Source organism: Mustela lutreola, chromosome 18 (assembly GCF_030435805.1).
Source record: "Mustela lutreola isolate mMusLut2 chromosome 18, mMusLut2.pri, whole genome shotgun sequence".
NCBI classification, from domain to species: domain Eukaryota; kingdom Metazoa; phylum Chordata; class Mammalia; order Carnivora; family Mustelidae; genus Mustela; species Mustela lutreola.
In genome coordinates this window covers 20,461,892-20,488,507 of record NC_081307.1, presented here as the reverse complement: position 1 = coordinate 20,488,507, position 26,616 = coordinate 20,461,892, and the positions used below count along the sequence as shown (strand labels likewise).

Sequence of the window (26,616 nt, the reverse complement as noted above, 5' to 3'; positions counted from 1 at the left end):
GCCTGATGTGGAGCTCCATCCCAGGACTCTGGGATCATGACCCAAGCCAAAGGCAGAGGCTTTAACCCACTGAGCCACCCAGACGCCCTGATTATGTTATTTTTGAGATAAAGCAAATTTTAACAGAATGTCTAGCCCAGTACCTGAGTAACTGCTATAGTATGTTTAATGCATTAATCATTTAGGATCACTCGAACTTTAAAAACTTTAAAAGTTTCTCAGGTTTACATAACATGGTTGTGAATCTAGGGGACTCTGAGTTGGTCAAACTGAGTTTAATGAGCTCAGCTAGAAGGACAGGTGGGATTTGAATGAACTTTCTGTAATCAGGAAGTAGAAATATGGCTGCCCATCGTATACTCTTTACTTCCTGATTCCAGTACTTCTACTGGGCAATTAGGCAATCTGGCAGAGAACAAAACAGAATGCAGCAATTAAGCAGGGAAGACTCCACGAGGAGAGATGCCTGGTAACCTGGCTACTTCTGCTGCAGTGCCCGACTCCAAATGGCAACTTTGTCATCTAAGAGTCCATTTATTCCCCAAAACGAAATCTAACACTTATATGAGAAACCGCATAACACCGATTTGTGCCAACGAGCAGCACCAACGGCCACAGACTAACCCCTCACTAAAAGGGATACAAGCAGCTTTGCAATGGGATGTCTTTAGGGTATTAACAAACACTGGAACTTTTAAATCCCTCTTTCTGTTTTACACATCCATAGTTCAGAAGCAGTTGCAAAAGCTGCTCCCAAGATGAAACTTTGTGCAGCAAATTGGCGCCTAGACTGAACTTCCGTGGTTGAGTTAGAAAGCTCTGACAACTGCGGTCGGTAATGGAGGAGTCGACAGACCTCTGACAGTATTAGCTCTGACAGCTGATGGAATGCTGGTTACTTCCCCTGCTATGAAACGAGTGCACTGTTGCGAGGATCTCCTGAGTGCTAGGCAAGTAGAAAGACTTTTTTGAATAAAGATTCTTACCTGGCAATATTTTCAATGGCATACCAATAACCCACCTGATATACATATATATGCATACACACACGATTATATATGTCATCTATAATCACATAAATAGATATATAGATATTATGTCAAATAATTTTAAAATCTTTTTAAATGTGAACTATGTACTGGGTTTTTAAGCATAATGTTGTCAAGGTCAGAGAGGTGTCAAATTTGAGTCTTTCATTTTTAAATACTATTTTTGTATATAAGCTGGGCTGGTCGATGTATTGACCAGAAAGAAGAACATTTTATATAACCAAAAGACAGACTAATAGGATGAAGTACATGACAGTTAGACATAGTTCTGGCAGCACGAACCATTCTAGTTACACTTAAGGCACGCCGTGTACTCCCCACCTTTAAAGTGCATGTGGGTATCTGATTTCTAGCCAAGAATAACATGACAATCATGTTGTTGCTATTGTCTCCTCTATTTTGGGGAGAGCAGGGAAAGTTCATGCTCTTTCTCCTTTTCTGTCTTCTATTATCTTCTCTCAAAATAATTGCTTTCAAGATTACAACATCAACTGAGGAGAATAATTTAAGACAATTTTGCTCTAAGTAAGATACAGAGAGTAGCTGACAGCAAAGGTAAAAGTCATCTGTATTCAGTCAATATTTATATTTAGATTTTGTGGGTTTAAGCAGGGAGAGTCCAGTTAAGGTCTATGTAAGGAATGCAATCCAATTTCCTTCAACACACGCGCACACACACATATGTGTGCATCTGTGTGTGTGTTATGCATATATATTCACTGTGAAAATGATCTTCATATTCTCCTTCTCATGTGACCTAAAGCTAGGGCTGCCATATACTGTGCACAATCAGTAACACAGACAGCACTCCCCAGATATATGAAAAAACCCCATGTGGTGGCTTTGGCTAAAGCATTTAACTTTCTTCAAAAAGCAAAAGTCAGTTACATTCGGTACATGATAATGCTTAGGCCACTGGAAAACATGTACTATTCCCTTTGCACATGCACATACACAAACACACATGTACTCCACAGGAGACAAATCAGATAGGGATTCCCCTACATGCGTATGTACATGTATATTACCGGGTCCCGGAGGATATGATAGTTATTATTTCCATACCTACTGGACCTGGAATGCCTCGTGGACCACTTTCTCCAGCGGGACCTCTGTCTCCTTTTTCACCGGGGGGTCCAGGAGGACCTTTAAAAGATAAATGACAATTTCCGATCACAGTTTTAAAACAATGGTAAAATGCATATGTCATGTTTCAAGACCGTTCTTTAAGTCTTCTGTTTGTTGTGCTGTAGCATAGAATGAGTAAGACTGACCCTCTTGACTGGAAGGTCACCAGAAATATACAACGTAGCTAGCTAGTATACTTACGTGTGCCCAGCACTTTTTTAGGTTTTTGGAACCCAGGAGCAGAGAAAAGACCTGGAATCAATGATACCATAAACTTACCTTAGTACTGGGTACATACTGGGCAGATTCCACTGTATGGACGTAGACGCTGTGTGGAACATGTGTGAGGATGCATATACCATGTGTGATGTACACATAGTTGACAACCAAAAACCATGTTGTTGGAAATGACTAACTCATATCTCTGAGAGACACGCAGATCCATGGGAGCAGCAATGGTTGAGATGCCTTTGAGAGACTAGGAACCGTAAGTAATTTGAACGAGGAAGAGAATGAGATGAAAGAGAATTCTAAGGGGCACCTGGGTGGCTCAGTGGGTTAAAGCCTCTGTCTTCAGCTCAGGTCATGATCCTGAGAGACTCATTTTCAGAGTCCTGGGATGGAGCCCCACATCGGGATCTCTGCTCAGCAGGGAGCCTGCTTCCCCCACCCCGCTGCCTGCCTCTCTGCCTACTTGTGATCTCTGTCTGTCAAATAAATAAATAAAATCTTAAAAAAAAGAAAGAAAGAAAGAAAGAAAGAAAGAAAGAGAATTCGGAGTAAGAGGCAGAGACTTGGGGAAAGGTAGGGAAGGTGAAAATGAGTGAAAGAACACTTTTCCAAAAAAAAAAAAAATGAACAACATGGGTTTGGATGGTGGCTCCTCTCATATTCAGATTTTTTTTTCCTGATAAATACAATACAGTACTGCAAATATATTTTCTCTTGTTTATGATTTTCTTAATAATATTTCTTTTTTATAGCTTTATTTAAGAATATTTTGTATGTTAAATGTCCTACATACTGTATTCTTAACCATGGTAACCAACTATTACAGTTAAGGCTTCCAGGCAACAGTAAGCTATTAGTGAGGTATTGGGGGACTCAGAAGTTATACACTCATTTTCAAGAGCACAAGGGATCAGCACCCCAATGTCTGCATCATTTATAACTAGAGTTGTATTAAGTAGTTGTATTAAATAGAATCCCTAAATAGATACAGATATGATGAAATCAGTTGGAGAGGTTGCAGAGACAATTTTGACTACCTGGCCCCACAATTTCCCGAGTGTCCCCTGAGTACTGAATTTAATCAATACTGATTTAGTCGTTAGAATTTTCTGTGCCCAGCAAAATGGATATCTAGTGATCGCCTCTTGAGAATGATGGCACTTTGGAATTTTTTTTTTTTTAAGTTTTTATTTATTTATTTGAGAGAACAAGCAAGAGAGAAAGCACGAGTGGGCTGAGGGGGAGAGGAAGAAGCAGACTTCCCGCGGAGCAGGGAGCCCAACACAGGCCTCTATTCCAGGACCCTGAGAGCATGACCCGAGCCACCCAGGCACCCCTGGCAGTTTGGAACTTAAAAGTTACCCTGCTAATATTCCCTCTTCCACACGGAACTGCACAGGACAAGTATTTATCCCTTCCCTTCAAGCAGAACAATTTGCAATTTTCTTTTCAACTCCAAAAGGACGAAATGAACTTGGCTATACCACAGAATAATAAACAGCAATGTATTAAAAGAGGTATTTTCAGTCACTGTGGTTTGGCCAAATGCATTGCCCAAATATGACGCACAACTCTCTTTAGCATCACTGGCTGCAGAGCACCTGCTTACACATTTTAATTAGGTGGGGGAATAAAATATCTGAAGAATTTGAAGAGAGGGCCACGTGAACAGATAAAGATTATCTCATGAAAAAATGTATTCTGTTCATGTTCTAAGTCCTGTCCCTGCTTCTCCCCATTTTTCTGATCTGTTCCATTTTTCAAGGTCCAACTTGGAATGTAGAACCTTCCTTCCCTGGTTACTCAATGTTTAACATATCATTGTTATTCTCAATGGCACATTGCCCCTTTCTCTTCATATGCATCGTGCTGCATTAATATTTTATTATACTTTCATTACAAAAGCAACTCTACTTATTACAGGAAATACAAAAGCCTAGAAAAATACAATTCATAATTTGATCTTAAGAGACTAACCATTAACATTTATTCTTTTGTGTGTACTTTTTATTTTGTTTGACTGCCTTTTTTGGGGGGGGTGGGTAACATAATCATGTGCAAACAAATTCCCCGAAGCTATAGCTTCATGTTGAAGACATATATTTAGATGTTGCCCAAGAAATGACAGGGTTCTACATCAGGGAGGAGTTGCACCTCCACAACCATGAACATGGCTGCAGTTCATTCATCTCTACACAGTGACAAAGTTAAGGGCAAGCAGGACAGACAGACTCAATTTGCAGCCAGCATTTTGCTGAGCAAATTGAAAGGAAGCAAATCCACTCTTTCTTTGGGGGAAAGGAGAAAAAGTGTACTAGGAGAGATTTTGATTTAGTAATTAGAGCTCTAAAGCAAGACACAGACATTTCAGCAAAAAGTAGAATGTGTAAGATAAGAAACAAGTCACTGACAGACTAGATTTCGGCTCTTAGCCTCTGTGGTTAAGAGTTTTCACCATTTATTCAGCCAGTAAGAGATGGAACTCTTTTAGAAACACTTCCATTTCAATTATTTTGCAGATAACTCTGTAGAGTAACTGCATACAGCTCTCACGTTGGAGAGTTAATCCATTCATAACAGATACATGGGCTATTTTATATAACTCTGAGTCAAAGCTCCCTCTCTGTATTTTTTTTAAGACTTTATTTATTTAAAAAAGAAAGAATTTATTTATTCATTTGACAGACATAGATCACAAGTAGGCAGAGAGGCAGGCAGAGAGAGTGGGAAGCGGGCTCCCCTCTGAGCAGAGAGCCTGATGTGGGGCTCCATCCCAGGACCCTGGGATAATGACCTGAGCCGAAGGCAGAGGCTTTAACCCACTGAGCCAGCAAGGCGCCCCATGTATTTTTATATAAAATACTGATACCAGGTTTCTGACTCCAGAGTAAGAAAATCAGTTAGGCCTTAAAGAATTCTGACTAGGTGTGTTGGCTGTTACGTTTGTATTGTTATTTTATTCTTCATGTAACATTAATTTCACTTATTATGTTTCATTTTTATACATTGTTATATCTCTTCTCCTGAGTAAAAAATGTGGGAAGTATCTCAATAAATACTTTCAGTGTCTTTAACATATTTGGGTGAATAGAAGTACCCAGATAATACACCAGTTTTCTCTTAGCTTTGTGTGTAGAACTTTTTTTTTTTTTTTTTAAGATTTTATTCATTTAAGGGGCACCTGGGTGGCTCAGTGGTTAAGCTGCTGCCTTCGGCTCAGGTCATGATGTCAGGGTCCTGGGATCGAGTCCCGCATCGGGCTCTCTGCTCAGCAGGAAGCCTGCTTCCCTCTCTCTCTTTCTGCTTGCCTCTCAGTCTACTTGTAATTTCTCTCTGTCAAGTAAATGAATAAAATCTTCTTTTTTTAAGATTTTATTTATTTATTTCAATCACAATCACAAGTAGGCAGAGAGGCAGGCAGAGAGAGAGGAGGAAGCAGGCTCCTTGCCAAGCAGAGAACCTGATATGGGGCTTGATTCCAGGACTCTGGGATCACGATCTGAGCTGAAGGCAGAAGCTTTCACCTACTGAGCCATTCAGGCACCCCTGTGTATAGAACTTTTGAGAATATAGTCAACACAACACTATCACGCAACCTTCCAAAAGTGGTCTCTCAATCCCTGCTGTAGGGATCCTAATCATCCTGCACTTGGACTAGTCTAGAGATTTTTATCTGGTCTGAATGTATTGTGTCTATTTTACCCTCATACTTCCTTCAGTTCCAGCTTTAAAAAAAAAAAAAAGTACCTCTATCAACTATATATATAGAAATACAGCTATCTATTCTGCCATGTTATGGAAGAAAGAAGGAAGAACTTAAAAGTCAGGAGACTTGGTGTCTTTGCAGTCACCTTTGTTCTGAATTACTATCAAGCCCTAAGAAGTCACACTATTTTTCTTCAAACTTAATACCATATAACTGCGAAGTTCTAGGGATAATCTGTAAATGCTGCAGCTGTAATTTGCCATGGACAACTTCCTCTATAAAACACACATAAAAAATCTACTATTTAGCTCCCTATGATTTTTTTTTTAAAGGAAAACTAAGATTTCTACATCGCCACAAAAAGAACTGATTTAGAATGCTCAGTAACCATAAATATCAGAGATCAAAATTACATAGTTCACGAGAAAAGCAAACCCAGGCATATCCTAGCATTTAAAGTCCTCAGATGATATCAAAGAACTATTAATGTCTGCCTAAATTTCCAGAGCTATGTGTCTCTGTGTCCTATTCATTATGATTACACATTTTCTACTTTATTCTTAATCTTTCCTTGTCATCCTAGAAATCTACCACATCTTCTAATAGCTAGGCTATTATTACTTAAATGTGCCTTTCTTTCCTTTTAGTTTTCATGCATATTGACTTAGATATCTTTAATTTGGAAGAGGCCTTGAAGATTTCTTAATCAAACACACATATAGGGAGGCCAGAGAGAGTAAGACCTTAAAGTCCAAAAGTCCAAGGTCTTAAAGCTAATTGGATAAAACTAGAAATAGACCACTTCTTTCCTGACCTTCTAGGCTATCCTATTCCCAGCATAATGGACTTTATTCCTGGCATCTGTTTTTCCATTATTCCTGGGAAGAATTTTTCTATTACATAGTGGTTAAAGCCACAACCATTTTTTATTTTTAAAATCATGGAAATTGGTTGCATAAATCTCTAAATTTAAATTCTATCGATTGTTTCTTCTTCCTTGACATGAATATGTTTATGTCTGAATATAAATATGCTTTTAGATCCTGGCAAGAAAATTAGTTTAAAATTTCTTTTCAAAAAACATCACATTATCTTTTCTCACACTGAACCATACTGTATTTTATTTCTCTTAACTCCTCTCCTCAAATGTTCACCAACTTTGTTTCTTTAAATCATGCTATGTCTCACCCCCTACCAAACTACTTCACTATTGCAGTGATGAAATTCTATTTAATCCTTTAGACTCTAATGACTATAATTACTTGAAAATGTGTTCAAATATTTTTATCTCTTTTATCTTCATGATTACTTAGCAACTGTTAATATCAAAAGGGGGGACACAAAGATGCTAATCTGACAACCAACAAATGATAGGGCACTCATTAATTTGTACAATTTGGTTTTTTGGGGTTATAGTTTCATAAGTATTTATTAAAAATTTATTTTATGCCTAGATGTGGTAGAGAATATAAAAAAATAGCCCCTAATTTTAAGGAATGTATTAATTCCAAGAAGAGCCAACACTGCTCTAGAAGACAATGCAAGGTACTTTTCGAGATGACTATCATGTGATGATTTCGCTGATAAAAAATAACTATGTTTAGTATAAAGGAAGATACAGATGTCAGGAAGAGTGTTACTCTGATGGAACTAGAGAAAGCTTCACATATCAGATGGACATTGAATGAGAGATACGGTATTTTCAGACAGAAATAGAAGGTAAGATATTTAAGGGAAGGGAAAGGCATAAAGCAGGATATAAAAAGTACTGGGTATGTTAGAATCACAGTTAAATCACTGGAAGTACTTGGTATCAAAAAGGGAAGAGGGAGGGAATCAAGTATTCAAAAGTGATTAAAAGACACATTATAGAAGACCCTGAGTGCCACAGAGAGAAATGTATAAGGAGCAAGTGGTAGGCTTATAATCTAGGGTTTCTCTTCAGAAAGACTGCATTTTTAACAGTAGTGTAGACAGGATTACAGTCTGAAAAGAAAGAAATGAGGAAGGAAATGCTTGGGAGACTATTTCAATAGTCTGGTAGAGTGGTGGTAAAAAAAAGTCTATACAAGAAAATAAAGAAGCAACCAGGGGATAGAGGATATAGAACCTAAGAACTGATGGCAGTTTCAGAAGAAAGAATAAAAACAAAATTGCTAAGCTGGAAATCTGGAAAAATGACAGAGTCATTACAAAGTATGACTCAGTAAGAAGGAAGTGCTAGTTTCACTTATTTATTCAATACATATATATTTGCTCATCCACTGTACAGCAGGGTCCTGTAATGGGTGCTGGGTAGGGAGAGATTGACCAGAGACACGAAATTCAACCTCACGGAGCTCACAGGCTATTAGGGGAAATGAATGCTAAACAAATAAGCCAATGTGTATGTTCAACAACTTCATGAGTGGCAAGTACTGTGAGGAAGTTAAAGCAAATGATGACACCGAGGGACGGGGGAGGAAAAAAATGACCTCCAAAAAGGTGTTTTTGAATGGATCCAAAAAGGGGTGGAGTTCTAAGAGAGGAACATTTTGAGAGAGTGGGAGTCTAGAGCACATTAAGGACAGCCAGAAGGGAAACTAATACTTCCTCCTCCGTTACTTACTTACACGTTTAAGTAGCACTTTCATTTTTCCAGATTTCCAAGCCAGACAGAAGGAATGCCAGAGGGGAAGTGGGAAAATGAGAGCGGAGAAGTAGATGAGTTCCAGACCAAGTAGGAATTTAGATTTATTCCAAGTCAATGGGAAGAATATGGAAGGGGCTCAAGCATGAGAGTTAAACATCTACTAACTTTTTAAAATACCACTCTCTTGCTCTACGTAATACAGAATGGATTAGAAGTTGAATCAGGAGGAACAACTGAGAAGTTGATGTAGTGCATCAGACAAGCATAGTTGCTTGAATGAGTGTAGGAGCAGACGAGATAGCGAGAAGTGGTTTTATTTAAATGTGTGCAAGAAGAGTTAACAGGACTCCTAGATGGGGGGGAAGTAGCAGAAAGACATCGGTAACAGCTTCCGAGATCTTGGAGTGTATAACTAGCTGGCTAATGGATAGGGCTGATAAGGACTGGGAAGCAACAGATCTGGAGAATTGGATGGGGTAGGATGCTCAAGAAACAAGGGTTTGGTTTTGGATTTCTAAAATTTTGGATATTTACTTGAAATCCTAAGTGGAGCTTGTCTAACTATTAAAGGGAATGCTGGTTAATTCAATTTTTTCTTAGTCATCTATGTTAATACAATAATTAAAGAATGCATGCAATGCATTCCATGTAAGTAAACTATAAAGCACAATAAAACAGAGAATACCCCTGTGATGTCACAAATCAAGAAATAGATCTCTATTTAGGTGCTCCCCAATCGCATTCATCTTCTTTTTCAGCGTTAAACATAAACCTGAATCTTGTGTTTCTTCACTGGCTTTCCTGCACTTTACAAGCCAGCATTCTTATTAGATATGTATGCATCTATAAATCCACATTATTTGCTTTTGCTAAATTATAAGCATTTGAAACAAAACAGTACTATAGATAGTTTTCCGGGACTTGCTTTACATTTTTAACAAACAATTGGTGTTACTTTACACTTCAGTAAACAATTGGGTATTAGACTTAAAGGATTTTTTCCCCTAAATTAGTGTTATATTACAAAAATCTCATGGATTTCTGTTTATTACTCATACAATAAATATATTAAAATTATAAATCAGAGTTTAACAGACATGGAAGCTGGAATAAGAGGATCTAACACGAATTTAATTAGAATGACCAAAGAAAGGACAAAGAGGGCTGTGACAAGAAGCAACAGTCAGAGACTGAAGCTGGTAACTCTCCTGAATTTATGCTAGATTTAAATCCATAAATATAAGAACTAAAAATAAATGCAAAATGAATAAATTATTAATATAAAAGCACAACTAGTAAAATTGCTGGTAATAAAGACAAGGAGGGTGACAAGCAGATTGGCAGTCATTTGTAAAACAGCAAGGAAAGCCAAAATCCAGAGAGATATCCTCAAAATATGAATTGAAATAACCAGAATAGGTGTCAACCTAAGAAATATGGATGCAAGAAGAAAAGAAAAGAAAAGAAATATGGATGCAGTTGAACAATTTTAAAGATCAAGGACAAAATAGAGAAAATGGAATCAAAAGCTCTCACCTTTTAGACTTTCACTAAATGAACCCCAAAAGATATACTTTAGAAGAAGGAAAATGATCCCAGATGTGATGTCTGAGACACATTTAGAAGAAGGGAAAATTGGCAAACGCATGTGCAAATTTTAATGTTGTCTATATAATGTAAGAAAAATAATACTGACTGAATTCCTGCTTTTTTTAAAAAAAAATAGGAATAAAGTATACTCAAAAACAGCAGAAAAGTAGAGAAAGGGGCCATCAGACAAAGTTTTTAAAGTTCCCTGTGTATTCAGGATCAAGGTGAAGATATCGATCAATGTTAGACTTTGTTAAGATCAAGTTCAAGGACAACCACCAACCAAAGAGAAATAGATTAGAGAGTCTCCAAAAATTTTGGTGCCTTTGGTGGAAAGAAAAATTCAATGAGAAAAATCTCAATCCATCCGAAAGTAGACAAGAAAGGAAAGCAAACAGAGCATAGAACTGGACAAAAACTAAAAAAAAAAAAAAAAAAAAAAAAAACTAAAAAAAAAAAAAAAAAAAAGAACTGGACAAAAACTGTACAAAATAAGATGGTAAAAATAAGTACAGTGAAAAGAAACGATTAGGTTGCACATTTTTTAAAAAGTGTTCTTGGGATGCCTGGCTGGCTCAGTTGGTAGATAGAGCCTGCAACTCAAGATCTCAGGGTTGTGAGTTTGAGCCTCTGTTGGGTATAGAGACTATTTATGAATAAAATCTTTTAAAAAAGATTCTTTGTGTAAAAGAAACCCAAAGCAAAGTAAAATATGAGAAAATATTTAAGATATAAATAAAAGCTAGAGTAAAAATATATATGGTGTGTATATTAATTTAAAAGTCGGTAAGATTCAATGTACTATGGTTTACCAAAAGCAACCAAAGTAGAAATTGACAAACTTATTGTTATTTTGTTATTTTACAGAGTTCAAAGACCTTTCTAATTTATAACACAGTCAGGTAAGAAGTAAAAAAGACTCTGGAGGTTTTGAAAAACAGAATTAACAAGATTAATTTGTGGACAGGTAGAGAATTTGGTGCCTTATAGAAAACTCGTATTCATCTTCATTAATATGGGATAGTTTGAACAATGATCCATTAGAACTGAAAAACACTTTTTTATCACTTTCAATTAAAGAATATTAAGATACTGTTATCTCACTGTGTCTTGATATTTACTTTCTCTGGACATCTGTAGTAAACATACGCTTAAAAACTATTTTGCACCATAGGATTTCAAACACCCAATCTCTGCATATAACAGTGTATTTTAACATATTCTTTTCTGGAGAAATGAGAAAATATTTTACCTTGAATTAAAGTGATATTTTTCAATGTCTGAGAGTGTTCCCAATCTTTCAATCTGAGATCATTAGTGATGTTATTCAGTACTTTCACTTCTCCTTTTATTTCCTCTTCCAAATTCACTTGTTTTTCTTTCATAGACATAATTTCTGCTGATGCATTGTACACACGCTCTTCTAATCTACTCATGTCCTGTGAAATATAAGCAAGCATCCACAAAACTGTAAGAAGCCCTGAAAGCCAGGTACTTTTTTCTTTTAAATTATTATATAACATTATGGAATAAGAATATGTAAATTAGAGAACTGTCTTAAAGTACTGATTTTTCGTTTTCGAGCATGTCCTCTTTGAACTGAATGGCTGAATTATTGCACCTTCTGTCCCCATAAAATCAGTTGAATATACCAAGGTACGCTTTGGTTCCCAAACACAGAGATGTCAAAATGTTAAAAATGACACAAAAATCTTGTATAACTTTTAATTTAGCAGAAGTGAAATTTCTTTGCACTGTACTTAGAATAGCTACATATTCTAATTCTGCGAATTTGGTAGAATTTGTATATTAAAATATTTTATAGCAATAATAAACTTTAACATAATTCTCATAGTTTTTCACATTCAGTAAAATCTCAATTAGAATTTTAACAATCTCTTATTTCCATTTTTTTTTTTTTTAGATTTTATTTATTTATTTGAGAGAGAGAGAGAGAGAGAGCACAAGCTGGAGAAGAGGCAGAGGCACAGGGAGAAGCAGACTCCTCACTGAGCAGGGAGCCTGATGGGGGAGTAAATCCCAGGGTCCTGGGATTATGACCTGAGCTGAAGACAGATGTTTAACTGACTGAACCACCCAGGTGTCCCTCTTACTTTTAATTTTTATTATATCTGTGGAGTTTCATTCCTATTTTATATTTTCAAATACATAGGTATTTTGTGTATATTTATATACTTACATGCATACATAGATTGTGAATAGGAGAGATCACATCGCATTCTAGAACCTGCTTTCATTTGTCACTCAATGATATACTAAGGATACTTACCTATGCAAGTATTTAAAGACTGTCTTATTTTCAATAATTTAGTAGAATTATATTAATGTATTTGTGCATAATTTAAGATCGCTAGAGATCAAGTTTTGAGCTGCATATTTTTTTATTTTTACATCTTTAAGCAATGCTGCAATGAACAACATATATATATATATATACTTACATACTTGTACAAGTGCTTCCATAGGACAGCTTCTAGGAAGTAGAACTGATCAGAGGAACTAAATGTTAAACTCTCTGTTCGGTACTGCCGTGGTGCCCCCAAATATGGCACTTTTTTTCAATCTTACTAATCACATAACAGTGCCTACTTTTGCACCCAAATGCTGGGTACCTTCAACATCCTTCAGTTTGCAGAGTTAAGAGTAAATACATAATGAATCACTCTACTTTGCTTTTCAAATTATGATGAGGTTACATACACAGTCCTAATAAAGCTTTCAACAATGTTTGTCTTTATTTTCCTTTCAAGATTTTGGCTTGGTTTTCCTCTGGGTGTTCGGCTGTTCCTGATGTAGCAAACCTTCTCATCCATTCTGGTGACATTTTCTGTCTCTCTAGTCTACATTTATCGCATCCTCTGTCTTCGTGGTATGCTCCATACGTTTTCTAAGGACATCTCTGCTAACCTGCTGATGTATTCTCATTGCCCACTGGCACAGAGAAATAAGCAAGGGATATATTGCTCCCTAATCCAGGTACAAAGAGAAAATTATACTTGCCTTGACTGGACAAACTGAAGTGCGGGGTGGAGAATCAAGGCAGTCAGGGTGCAAAGCCTTTGAGAGGAAATGAAAGAGAACCTAGATTGGTCTCTTTGGTGGCCCTACACTGAAGTATAGACGCTTATCGGATTTCACTGCTCTAACTGTGCCCCCTGCCCAAACCCTATTCTTTGTCTCTACTCTCTTTCTCCTCCTTTCCTGACTATTTGGCATTTCCCATATCATATGGTGTAAGTCATGATCATGGAAAGTGCAGCACTGGGCATGTAGTCAATAATTCTGTGATAATGCATGGGCATGGATGGGGACTACACATTTTGTGGTACTGAGTAATGTATAGAACTGTCAAGTCACTACTGTATACCTGAAACTCATGTAACATTTAAAATAAATACAATTTGGGGATGCCTGAGGGGCTCAGCGCGTTAAGCAAATGCCTTCAGCTCAGGTCCAGTCCCGCATCCGGGCTCCCTGCTCAGCAGGGAGCCTGTTTCTCCCTCTGCCTGCCATTCCCCTCGCTTGTGCCCTCCCCCACCTCCTCCACAAATAAATAAATAAAAACCTTTAATAAAAATAAATACAATTTGGAAAAACACTTTTAAAGCTTGGATGTGAGTATGGATGCTTGGAAAGCACAACATGAAAAATACACTCACTTCACTTGGGGGGCTCCAGATAGTCACGGAGCAGAGGGCGGGGGCTGGCAGTTGATTTTGCTACCAAAAAACCAGGACTTGCCCATGTTTTTCATACATAAAGCTGAAGCTGCCTTTTTGTTCCCTTTTCTTGAAAGCAGCCTATGGTGTTCGTATTAGCCAGATTTCACTTGAAATCATTTTTACTGGGAAGAGGGAAAGTGCATTTTATGATTTTTTTAAAAGCCTATTCAACAGCCATACACACCTTCCATACTGTACCATCAGTGGCCCCGCTGGAAACTGGCATTTAATTTTGCATTCTTGCAGTTCTTTCTATCAACAATGGACATGATGAATTCCCACCTCTCTCTTTTCTTTTGCGCTAGTGTACTTTTTTCCCTCAAGCTGATGTTTGGTCTGTCCTTGATACGCATCATGCTGGTATCGCTCCTAAGTCTTTCCTTCAAGCAGCACTTACTGATTCAGGCATTCATTTAATTTACTTATTCCTGCATTGGGCTAAAGATTCGAAGACGAATACAATTGTTTAAGCAGTGGGGATGACAGTCTGAAATTGTTTTCAATGAACACATGTGTGCACACATACACACATCCATATACACACACTAGCCCTGACCCAGTTTCTAAATCTCTACAAGGGATTACTGCTTGAGGCGGAGGCAGGGGGACAGCTTTGGAAGTCCCTCCACTCCCTCCACCTTCATTTCTTTTCTTTCTTTGATTCTCTTTTCAGTTGCACAAATTGATTTGTCGTAAGAGTCTACCTTCATTTCTAATGCCAAGACCCCCTCAAAAACATAACTGTGATCTATCTGAACTCAAAGAGTTCACTGATCACGACATTTTGATTGTTACCAGTAATTATCACCTCAAATACATTCAAGATTTCTACTCTCTTCCAGTTTCTGATTTGGTTTCAACTCTTGATGTGAGTTCATAGAAATCCTATAGTCTCTACTGAAATCTGGGGCATTAGCAATAGCAAATACTATCTTGTCTGTCCATGTGATCCATCTTCTTTCTCTTTGCCCTTTTCACTGCTTTTCCGCTTTTACATAAAGTAATATTTCTTCTTCTGTTCTCTTTCCCTCCAGCTTGATCAGTTATTACTCTCATAACTGAAATTTTATGTCTCCCATATTCTTCTGTCCTGTAGACAGTTAACTACCTTGTGACTCTCGCTACCCTTCCATAGCCTAAGTCCTTGATACTTTTCTAAACATTTTATTTACTTACTTTATTTATTTATTTATTTGAAAGAGAGAGAACGTGAGCACAAGCAGGGGAAGGAGCAGGCAGAAGGAGGGGGAGGAGGCCCCCCACTGAGCCCCAAAGTGGGGCTCAATCCCAGGACCCCAGGATCACGATCTGAGCCAAAGGCAGACACGCAACTGACTGAGCCACCCAGCTGCCCCAGAGTCCTTGGTATTTCAACAGTAACTGATATACTTAGATTCTTATTAACAGTGTGAGAAACACAGTCAGATTTTGGAAGAGGTGACATGGACTATCAAGGCTGGTGTTGGCCATGCCATTGTCTTCTGACGTCTTAAAACCAGGATCACATGAAATTCAAAAGTCCCGAGTGATTGTACCTTATAAAGAAAGATGTAAACTATTCCTTTTGTAACCAGTTTTGTCTGTTCCCTAGGCCATAATTTAGTTGGTTTTCATCTGATGTTATGACTTTAGAGGTTTGCTGTTCCTCGATAAGTGACAGCCGTTTTTAAAAAACCACTACTGTTAATACTGTCGCTATACAGAAAACAACTTCATTAATCAAAAATGGGTCTATTCAAATAAAATCTTCTACCAAGATGCCAACATTGTTTAGCTAATGGTGGAAACTTTATAGGCTTCACATTAATTACAATCTTATCTCTTAGATATTTGATAATACAAAGATTACTTTTTTAGAGCAGTAGTTCAATTTTAGTCATATGCTTATTTTTCATGGAATGGAACAATTATAATTACTTAGCAACCAAAAAACCCCACAATTTTGAAATAAGGGGCTTGCTTTTTAGTTTCTTTCTCATCAATACAAAGCCATTTGGTAGGTGGGCCACAGGACAGTCTATAACAGAGGTGAGAAAATTACGATCCATGGGCTGAAGTCTGTTTTTGTAAACAAAGATTAACTGGATCCCAACTCCCCTCCTGTGTCTACATACTGTCTCTGGCTGCTTGTGTACTACAATGGTACAGCTGAATAGTCACAGGGGAGACCTTACAGTCCCTAAAGACTAAACCTTCACATCTGGCCCTTTACAGTGAAAGTTTTGCTCACAAGCTGGTCTAAACATGGCTTATTCTCTTATCTTGTATATTTGGCCCTATGATAAAAATTAAATGTTGCAAGTATTATTCAAAATTTAACTCTTTAGTTATAGTTATCTTTACACATTAAAACTTATGCCTACTTCTTGGGAATGACAAACTACTTACGAATGTAGAGTATGTGCTGTTCATGTAAATGAGGTTTCCATTTCTTTAATGATGAAGAAATTTAGGTCTAAGATAATCTAAAAATTATAATTGGCTTAGACAGCCTCAAGTATAACAAGATTTACAGAATTAAAATAGCTTAAGAGAGTCTATATCCAAGGTAAAAATAGCCCTCATTTTGTTGGGAACCTGGAGAAGACAGTACGTAAATTTACGTACAACCTTCTGGTAAGATTGCCAGAGAAATCAGGGTAAGTCAGATGATGTTGAAATGGGGTTTGCAATTTTTTTTGCTTGAAATATCTAAGGAGATAGGATCTAGATGGATTCAATCCCAGCATGTGACATTCTAATACAAAAGCTCTTACCTCTTGCTGTTTAAGTGTACTGTCTTGGACTTTGCCATTCAGTGTTTCAATATTGAGCTGCAAATCAAGCAGTGTGGTATTCAGACTTATTAATGACTTGGAGATTTCATCTATCACGTTCCCGTGTCTCTGAACCGAGGAAACCAAGGTACTCAGCTGGAGAAGAACTTCATTAAATCTCTGATCAGTCACCAGACTAAAATTTTGGAAACGCTCTGAATCTATGAGATTGGCTTCTGTATCTGAAATATATTGGATTCTGTTCTCCATGTTGTTAATTTGTTCCGTAACAGCTTCTCGAAATCTCATCTCATCTTCACTGTTATTTCCTTTTCCTGTGAGGCTTTGAGATATTTCGTTTGCATTCATTGAGCCAACTGTGCAATTCTGCATTTCCCTCTTCAGGAGCTGTGCTGTATATTTAAGTAAAAATAAACAGAGTCATGGCCTGTATCTTCTAATGCATATACCACTCCATTCTGTATCATTCCATTCCATTCTAACATTTTGAATGCTACCCTAAACTGGGTATTTACTTTAAATATACAATGCGTGAACCACACTACACATATTGTTGAAAGGGAGACAGCCAGCCTCCTTGTCCTACTTTACATCAGAATTTATTCTAGGATCAAGTCATTCTTTCTGAATTGCTGCTTATATGCATCTTCTGGGCCACTGCATTTGGCTTTGACAGTGAGATTATGAAGTGCATTGTATCCTCCTACTCCTCAGGTCTGTTAGGATAAAATGAGATAATGCTTAACACAGTATCTGAAGCAAGCATGTTGAATATGTTAGCTGTTCTGAAGATAAATGATGTGACAGAAACAATACGTAGTAAAAATAGAAGTATTAGTGTTATCCACTGTATGAATAAACTGGTGTCTCATCTTCCTCATCCAGTGACTTAACCTGGCAGAGAATAGTCATTTCAGTGGGACTATTTATTATTGGTGGGACAAGAAATTGAGCAAATAATTTTTTCACTTTAAAAAATATTATTTTTATAGGATTCCTCCTTACCTATTATAAAATACATATTCATAACAGAAAACTTTTTAAAGACAGGTAATAAAGAAAAATAACTTACTCGTAATCTTACCATTGTGAGTTAAATTCTAGTATTTCAATGTATGTTTATAAAATCTGTCTCTTTTTTTCACTAACATATTATTATTACAAAATTAATTTTAATACCTACATTGTATTATCTGTATGGATCTACTAAATTTAACAAAACTCCTACACTTAATTTGCTCTATTTTTACTAATATATCCAATGCTTTGAGAAAAAAATCTTTTAAGTAATTATTTCCTAAACAAACAAACAAAAAAAATCTATTAAGTTGTATTTGGGGGATATACAGAGTTGCCAATATGTATGTCCAAATGGGCATATGTTCTCTAAACAAGGTAAATATCCTTCAGAAAAGATCTAGAGTGGTATGTCTGGAGTTTCGAATCATGAAAAGCATAAGCTCTGCAGATCAAAATAATACATAATTACAAACAACAAAAAAATGTTCAGTACCATTTTATCACTAATCAGGGATAAGATTGTTTTTCCTATTTCCCTCCATTTCTATCTATATTATTGTTTTATCTACATATATATTAGTTTTTTATTCATTTATTTTGAATGCATAAGATTTTTCACATTCACCATTACCGAGCAATAAAAAGAGTAACTATATATGCTTTAAAAATATATCTACATAAACATCTATACCTGATACATCAGTTTTCTTAATAAAAATGATATGGCAATAGTATCAGCCTTATGGATTTTTTTTTTTTTTTTTTTTTTTTTTTTTTTTTAAAGATTTTATTTATTTATTTGACAGAGAGAAATCACAAGTAGATGGAGAGGCAGGCAGAGAGAGAGAGAGGGAAGCAGGCTCCCTGCTGAGCAGAGAGCCCGATGCGGGACTCGATCCCAGGACCCCGAGATCATGACCTGAGCTGAAGGCAGCGGCTTAACCCACTGAGCCACCCAGGCGCCCAGCCTTATGGATTTTTAAGAATTAAGGGAAATAACACATAAAAGATAATTAGTTCTACCTCAAGCTCAAGATTACTTGTTACATAAATGAGAGGCTGGTATTTACTCAGGAATAAACTGCCTGATGCTATTTTTTTTTATTACTGTATAATGTATTTTTTGTTTCAGGGGTACGGGTCTGTGATTCATCATGTTACACAGCACCCAGCACTCACCACAACACACACCCTCCCCAATGGGCATCCCCCGCCACCGCATCCCACCCACCCCCTCCTCCAGCAACCCTCAGTTTGTTTCCTAAGATTAAGAGCATCTTATGGTTTATCTCCATCTCTGGTTTCATCTTGTTTCATTTTTCCCTCCCTTCCACTATGATCCTCTGTCTTATTTCTCAAATTCCTCATATCAGTGAGGAATTATATATATAATTATATATATAATATATAATAAATAATATATATAATATAATATATAATATATAATATATATATAATAACATATATATATAATAACATAATATATATAATAACATAATTATATATATAATTATATATATAATAACATCTTTTTTATCCATTCATCTGTTGATGGGCATTTAGGCTCTTTCCATAGTTTGGCTATTGTGGACATTACTGCTATAAACACTGGGGTGCACGTTCCCCTTTGGATCATTACGTTTGTATCTTTAGGATAAATACCCAGTAGCACGATTGCTGGGTCGTAGGGTGGCTCTATTTTCAACTTTTTGAAGAACCTCCATGCTGTTTTCCAGAGTGACTGCACCAGACCAGCTGCCTAACTCCATTCCTCAATTATTAGCTAGGGTACTCTGGGAAAGTTCGCTTCTTAAATTCCTCAAAGATGGAAAAGTAGTAACTGTTTCCAACAGTGGTTTTGAGGATTCATGAGGTAAGGCATACAAATCCCATAGCACACACCTGGCCCTTAGGAAAATTATGTTCAAACTAAAGTGCTTCATCCATGAAAGATATTTTAGATCAGTTACAGTCTTTACCATCTTTACTTAAAGAAGCTGGTTGATGATGACTGCTATTATAGCTATTATTATATTAGGAACAAGTACAAAATGATATATGCAATTAAATCCCAATTTTAAAAAACCAAATCATATCATGTTTTCCTAGTGAGATTCTTTAAAATTAATTTATTGGAGTAAAATGTTTGACAACATTTTTATATAATCCAGAGTGTGTAGTGTTTTACACTTCTTAATTTATTATGGAAGTAGACAAAAACAAGTTTTAGTTGGATCTCATCACATTTATTATCTTAAGTGTGGGGAGAAAGTTTTGGACTTATAACCTCATTCAGGCACTTAATTCTATGATTTATTTATTGAGCACCTACCACATATAGAGCACTGCTTGAGGAATTCTGGGGATGTAAAACTGGGAATGGATTTTGACTCTAATAGGAACCCAAACTAACAATTTTTACAAAACTATTTCAAAGATGTCCCTTAAAAATGTTCCTTTCATGATGATTATTGCCTTTTCTAAGTAGCAGTTAAAAAATCCAGGTTCTAAAGTGGAACTGCCTGGCTTAGCAACTCTTGTTCTTTCCTTTTTAATCTGTGATCTCAGGCAAATTATTCTGTCAGTGCTTCTATTTACTATATGATAGATACTAACAGTCAGTGTTCAAATAAGTAAGTGCATGAATATATGTAAAGTGTTTATACTGTTTACTGGCATATGATAAGCATTTGATAGCTTTTAGCTGTTTTGTTACTAATATTTTAGATTCAAATTCTGTGACTTATGTGTCTGTATGCACAATATTTGAAAATATTGATGGGAAACTAATACTGTTTAATAAAAAAAAAATCTAGGGGGAGGTTGGGCGTTGAAATGACCACTATAGTTTCTGCACATTATTTTACTAAGCATAGTGATCTAATAATTGGTCAAACCATATAATTTTTCTTTCCTTGGAAATGATTTCTATTCAATGGATAAAGCAAATCTTTTTCACAGTATGGAAAGGGAAGACTTGAAATGACAAAATATCACATTGACCAAAGGTTTCTATCTGACATGGACTTCAACATAAAGTTGACAAAAAGACTATATTTTTGCTTACAGATTTACAAACACAACACTGCTTGTTTTCCCAAATCCTATATAAAAACTAATCCTAACTTTTCAAAAAAACTGTTTAACACTGTATCATAAATCTAGGTAAAGAATGAAAGACTTCAGACCTTCAAATGTTCATTTCTTTCATTAAGATGGCATTTTGTGACTTTTCTATTTCACATTTGAAGGAGACAAACTTTCATGGCTTGCGCAAACCCCCAGGGAGAGAGTGGTATTTGATTTCACAGATCTACATTGACTCCTTCATGTTGCTAATATCTTCTCCTGCCAAAAATTTGTATTATTTTGAGCTAAAGAATCTTCAGTATTTCAGCAACAATTACATATGCATTAATCTTAGATTGTATTTTATTGCCAGAGACGTTCTGCTGTAGTATGATAGGGATCTAGGAGTCTCATTAAGAAATGATGGCATATGAAGAAGCCTTCATCATTAAGAAGGATCTTCCATTGTATAAGACCCTTGAAATTTAAATAGAGTCTTTGTGCACAAAATTTTATTTCATCTATCAATTCATATTTGCCAAAACAGAGTAATTTCTATCTTTTAGAGATACAGTTTGTCTTTATAATTTTTTATATCAAATAGAGATATGTATTGCGTTTATTTTGTTTTGGTTTTGGAAAATATTCTGATCCGTAACTTCATTCAAGTTGAAAACGGATTGTCAATTGTTTATTCAAGTGTGGCAGAAACAGTGAGATCTATTCCAAGTTGTGCTGAATTTGAGTACTAATGTGAACGTATAAGATTTGAACATTTTTAGCTTCTTGTCAGTCTTAGTAGGTGGCTGCTATAGTTTTAGGGAACCAAATTCTATCTTTCTCTTTCTTTCATTCTCTCATCCTTTCATTCTTTTTTCTAACCAAACTACTTTGGATCAGTCATTTCAACCCAACAATGAATGTGGAAACTTGGTAGTATTTTCTAATAGCCCCCAAATTTTGAACTTGCTTCAAACCCTAAACTCTTTCCAGACTTCACTGGCCCATTCTGCCCATGACTATTAGATAGACGTTCCAACTCCCTGGCATTCACTCTGTAGGCCACAGTTTCTATAAAAGCGATGGAACGTACCTAGATTCTTACTAGCTTATACCTAATGATCTCAAGCAATGAAGCGTCTTTCAACTGAGCATTTCAAATCAACATAAGCATATACATAAGCAGCATATAGATGATCTCAATTCATTAGGAAGTCAGCTGTGTAACAACAGGTCCTTTTCCACAGATGGTTGTGGTTGGTTTGCTTGGTTGGTCAGTTTCATTTGTTGTGGTTGGTTTTTGTTTTTATTTATTTTTTAACTTATTTTTAATTTAATTTATTTATTTTTTAATTTTTATTTTTAATGGCAAAAACAGGAATTAATTTTTACCTGTGGAAACAATTTTTGGCTAAAATTATGGAAACTGTTTTGCTGTGTGTGTGGGGGGGGGTTAATTGGCCAATCCCATTTTTTTCTAAAAATTCAATTACATCAGGAGAGAGCAGACCACAGACATTAAGGAATCAAGACTCATGGTGGCAACTGCAGCTCTACCACTGAGCAGTCTTAGTATCTTTTTGTGGATAATGAGAATGTGTATATGCCTGCTTGAGGGTAACTGTAAAGGAATCTTAAGATAATCTGTGGAATATTTATAAGGCCAGTGTCTGGACACAGCAAATACCCAAAAGTGACAGCTACTATCAGAGCTGTTGTGGTTTAATTATCATTTCTTAGCAAATTCTGGCTCTGTCTTCGAATATTCCTTTAGGTTGCCTTATCACAGAGGAGGCTTGGCCTCGTGTTTAAGGTTAGGCTGACTCGTAGGCACATAAAAATGTATCCTACTCCCTGCCTGGGAAAGCCTACGTCCAGACGTTTTGCCTGTCAGAAACAGGAGAGCCACAAGGCACATAAATTCAAACGCCAATCAATCCATCAAAAAGGCAAAATAATATTTACAGATCTGACTGCAAGCCACCCACCGCTGTGGAAACCCTCAAATTCATCCCTACCTCAGGTTAGACTTGCCAAAGATGTAGTGCCTTTAAAGTGTTCTAGTTTTTTTAGATTGAGGGGATGCCATCAGGCTATTTTTAGAAACGTTAAATACTAGCCTAAGATGTTCTTGAAATAAAGGCCATTATTGTGCAAGATCTCCTCTCCGTGAGGACTTGCAGGAATCTTTCTTTCTCCTCTCAGTGCCAGGAGCAGAAGAGCTTTTTTTTTTTTTTCAAACAACTGGCTTGTTTTCTTGTTGCTGTCTTGCTTTGTTTTAGGCATTGTGCATGTAAGTGGTCCTGCTCATATCTTCACATTGGCGGCTAGAATACTTATCATAAAATTCACCACCCACCACAAGAAGTACATAGGACTCCAGGGGATAACATATTTTTTGGAACTGACTAATCCATTCCATCGCACCTCTGCACAGCTGTATTTGTATCTCTAATCTCACCCCTACCAGGAGTGGGGTTCGAACCCATGCGGGCACATGCCCATTGGATCTTAAGTCCAACGCCTTAACCACTCGGCCATCCCGGTGGCACTGTATTTGTATCTCAATCTTCTATTCTCTATTCTATTTTTTTTTTAACCTATTAACTCTAAAGAACCTATTTTTTTTTTTTTTAATTTATGAATTTGAGAAACACTTTACGATATGGATGTTTTCCTAGTGAATCTCCCCTGTACAAAAGACCGAATGCTTCTTTTTGTTTCTACAACAACGAATTCACAGGATGAGTTGCTGAGTTTCAAAACTCTAGAATATGGTACCTGCCATTATTCCGACGATGGGCACGAGCACTACCAACACAAGAAGATAAAGGGCAATCAGTGCAGCTTTGAGGGACTTCAGTCTCTCTTGAAGGGTGGGGCCATTTTTAGGATCTGAAAAAACAAAAGCCCAACCTGCTGTTAGAAAACTTGTTTTTCTTACTTAATTAACATCTTGGTAATATCCAATTCTATCATTATGACCAAGTCTATTGGAATAAAAGGGGAACAAAAAATTTGCCCCTGTTTATTCAGTAGGAAGCAAAAGGAACAATCACAAGAAAAGCCAATCCAGGGATGATTATGAACATATGATTTACTTTCCATTAACTAAACATCCACGACAAAGTTATTGTCCTCTACAACTTGTACTTGTCTCATTTGAGGGCATTTGTTAGTTGATAAATTTTAGTAGACAAATTTTAGAATTTAGTATTCTTTAGTTGACAAATTTTAATTTTTCTGATATTTTTTAATATTGATACCAATATATTCAAACATAAATTTTATTCTGTTTCATGTGGGAATATATTCTGTGTAAAAACCACATTCCTCAAGTAACTATAATGATGATTTTTTTTCAGAGTCTAAATCAGATAAAAGAGACATCTGTTTTCAATGATAATTATGCAAATCTTCTTTTCTAATTTCATCTCAATAATTCTGTATTTGGATACCTCATATGATTTGAATGCATTAAAAAATGAGAGAAGACTATTCACATTTTGACGAAGCTTCAGAATGGATCAATGAAACCCATCCTCTGGGTATTTCAGAAAATATTAATATTTTCATATTATCCACTTACTTGGAATAGTGATCCACATAATGGGGTACTAATTGTGGAAAAGTTAACTCAATGTGGAGGGAAATCTTCATAGAGGACGAAGACATTTTCTCTGATTAGGTGAATAAAACATCCATTAAAAATTACTTTCCTGGGGCCCCTGGGTGGCTCAGTCGGTTAAGCCTCTGCCTTCATCTCAGGTCATGATCCCAGGGTCCTGGGATCAAGCCCCGCATCGGGCTCTCTGCACAGCAGGGAGCCTGCTTCACCCTCTCTCTCTGCCTGCCTCTCTGCCTACTTGTGATCTCTCTCTCTCTAATTAAAAAAAAAAAATTACTTTCCTATGTCCATTGCTTTCATTGCAGAATAAAAAAGGGTTTTTTTTCAAGTTTTAAGTTCCCATATTAAAAATAAAAGTCTAGATATTATTCACTAATGTTCTACGAGGCATTGAAAGGGAAAGGAGAGAAAATTCAGTAAAAATAAGACCAAAGTACCCCTGGGGATAAAAATATATGTTTATAAAAAATAAAAAATTATAAATTTAAAAAAAAAAAACTTAGTAAATAAATGACAATTTTAAAATGCTTAAAAAAAAAAAAGACCAAAAAAAGAGAGAAAGAACTAAAAAAATAAAAAGAACCACCCACAAAGCAAGCAAGATGGGCTACCCTTTGCCAGGCTGAATGTGCCTGAGACTCATCGGTGATCTCCCTTATCTTTAATTTATACTCAGATCCTCTGCATTCTGCCTTTTAAGTAGCTCTTCAAAGTTCCTGCTGCTTTTTCTCTGTCCCCAGTGCTTCTGGGCTCCCTTCTCAATCTCTCAACATCTCTACCTTACACAGCTTTTACTAGGGTCTTAATCCCTCTTGTCTCATCATGCCACATCCTCCTACCCATGGATTGTGTAGTGCGTAAAACCTGTCATTCCTTGGGGTTATGGACTGTATTTCAGCTTTGCCTGTGTAGGAACGCATCCTTCTTGTCCCTCGCGTATGCTGCTTCCTCCGACTGAAATGTCTATGGGTCCTCTTTCACCCACCCTACTCTTTCGGTGGAATCTATTCAGCCTTTAAAGCTTGGCAGAATTGAACGCGAAAACTCTGTCTTGTCGCCTTAATAGAACCTGTCTACACATAACCGAACACTGATTCTTTTGAGCTCTTGTGACCGTGCAAACCTGTTTCAGCACTGCTGAAAAGATAGCGCTGATGTCTTAACTCCAACTACCTGTGAACGTGACCTTATTTGGAAACAGGGGGTCTCTGCAGGTGTAATCAAGTGAGATCATACTGGACTCATGTGGGCCCTTGTCCCACGATGGCGTCCTTACAAGACTAGAGTAGAGCACACAGAAGCACAGGAAGAAGACCCTGTGAAGACGGAAGCAGAGACAGGAGTGATGCAGTTACAAGCCAAGGAAAAATACAAATTGGCAGGAGCAACTAGAGCTGGGGAGAGGCCAGCAAGAGCCTTGAAAGGGAGCACGGGCTTGCTGACACTTGGACTTCAGATTTCTGGCCTTCAGAGGTGTGAGAGAACAAGTGTTGTTGGAAGCTACCCAATTTCTGGTGATGTGTGACAGCAGCTCTAGGAGACTAATTCAAGTACATACCACACATGACTTTCAAATATTAATTAATGGTGTTAGGGGTATAGTTATTTCCAGGACCTCATCTAGTGGCTGAGAGGTCAGAGGACCTCTCAACAGCGCTCAACACTGTGGACCAATTTAACCTATAACAAAGCTTCCTCCGTCCAACCTAAGCTGATTTTCTATTCTGTCTCAAAAGAGAAGACCTACTCATCCACTAAGTCTTAACATTCATACACAGGGAAGGTAAGTCCCACGACCATAATTTTACGTTGTGTCACTGACTGTAAGGACACTCTCCACAGGCACCCCACTCATACTTACACAGAGGGAGCAAGGCTGTCATGGAGTGGGCATCAAACTTCACAGATTCTGAGCGGTTATCAGTGTCATCCTGTTGATCCTCAGAGCTATTCCACTGTTCCATACTTCTGTCAGACACGTGGAAAAACACTTTAGTTACACATGAAGGGTCAAGGGCTCTTGGCATAATGTCTCAAGTGGCA

At 36.9% G+C, this 26,616-nt stretch overlaps 1 protein-coding gene and 1 non-coding gene across 6 annotated transcripts in view; both read right to left on the bottom strand.

Annotated features, from left to right (window-relative positions):
- MSR1 (macrophage scavenger receptor 1) overlaps positions 1 to 26,616 on the bottom strand; it is a 109,710-nt gene that overhangs the window by 43,011 nt on the left and 40,083 nt on the right. For all 5 annotated transcript variants that reach the window (XM_059155909.1, XM_059155913.1, XM_059155911.1 and 2 more), the window contains 5 exons: positions 26,435 to 26,541; positions 23,727 to 23,840; positions 16,836 to 17,248; positions 11,589 to 11,775; positions 2,115 to 2,195 (listed from right to left, as the gene is read on the bottom strand). In XM_059155909.1, coding sequence (XP_059011892.1) covers positions 2,115 to 2,195; positions 11,589 to 11,775; positions 16,836 to 17,248; positions 23,727 to 23,840; positions 26,435 to 26,541 — 902 coding nt within the window. The remainder of the gene's footprint in view (positions 1 to 2,114; positions 2,196 to 11,588; positions 11,776 to 16,835; positions 17,249 to 23,726; positions 23,841 to 26,434; positions 26,542 to 26,616) is intronic.
- Positions 23,410 to 23,492, bottom strand: TRNAL-UAA (transfer RNA leucine (anticodon UAA)). Its single transcript has one exon. It is a non-coding gene; the product is annotated as a tRNA-Leu (tRNA).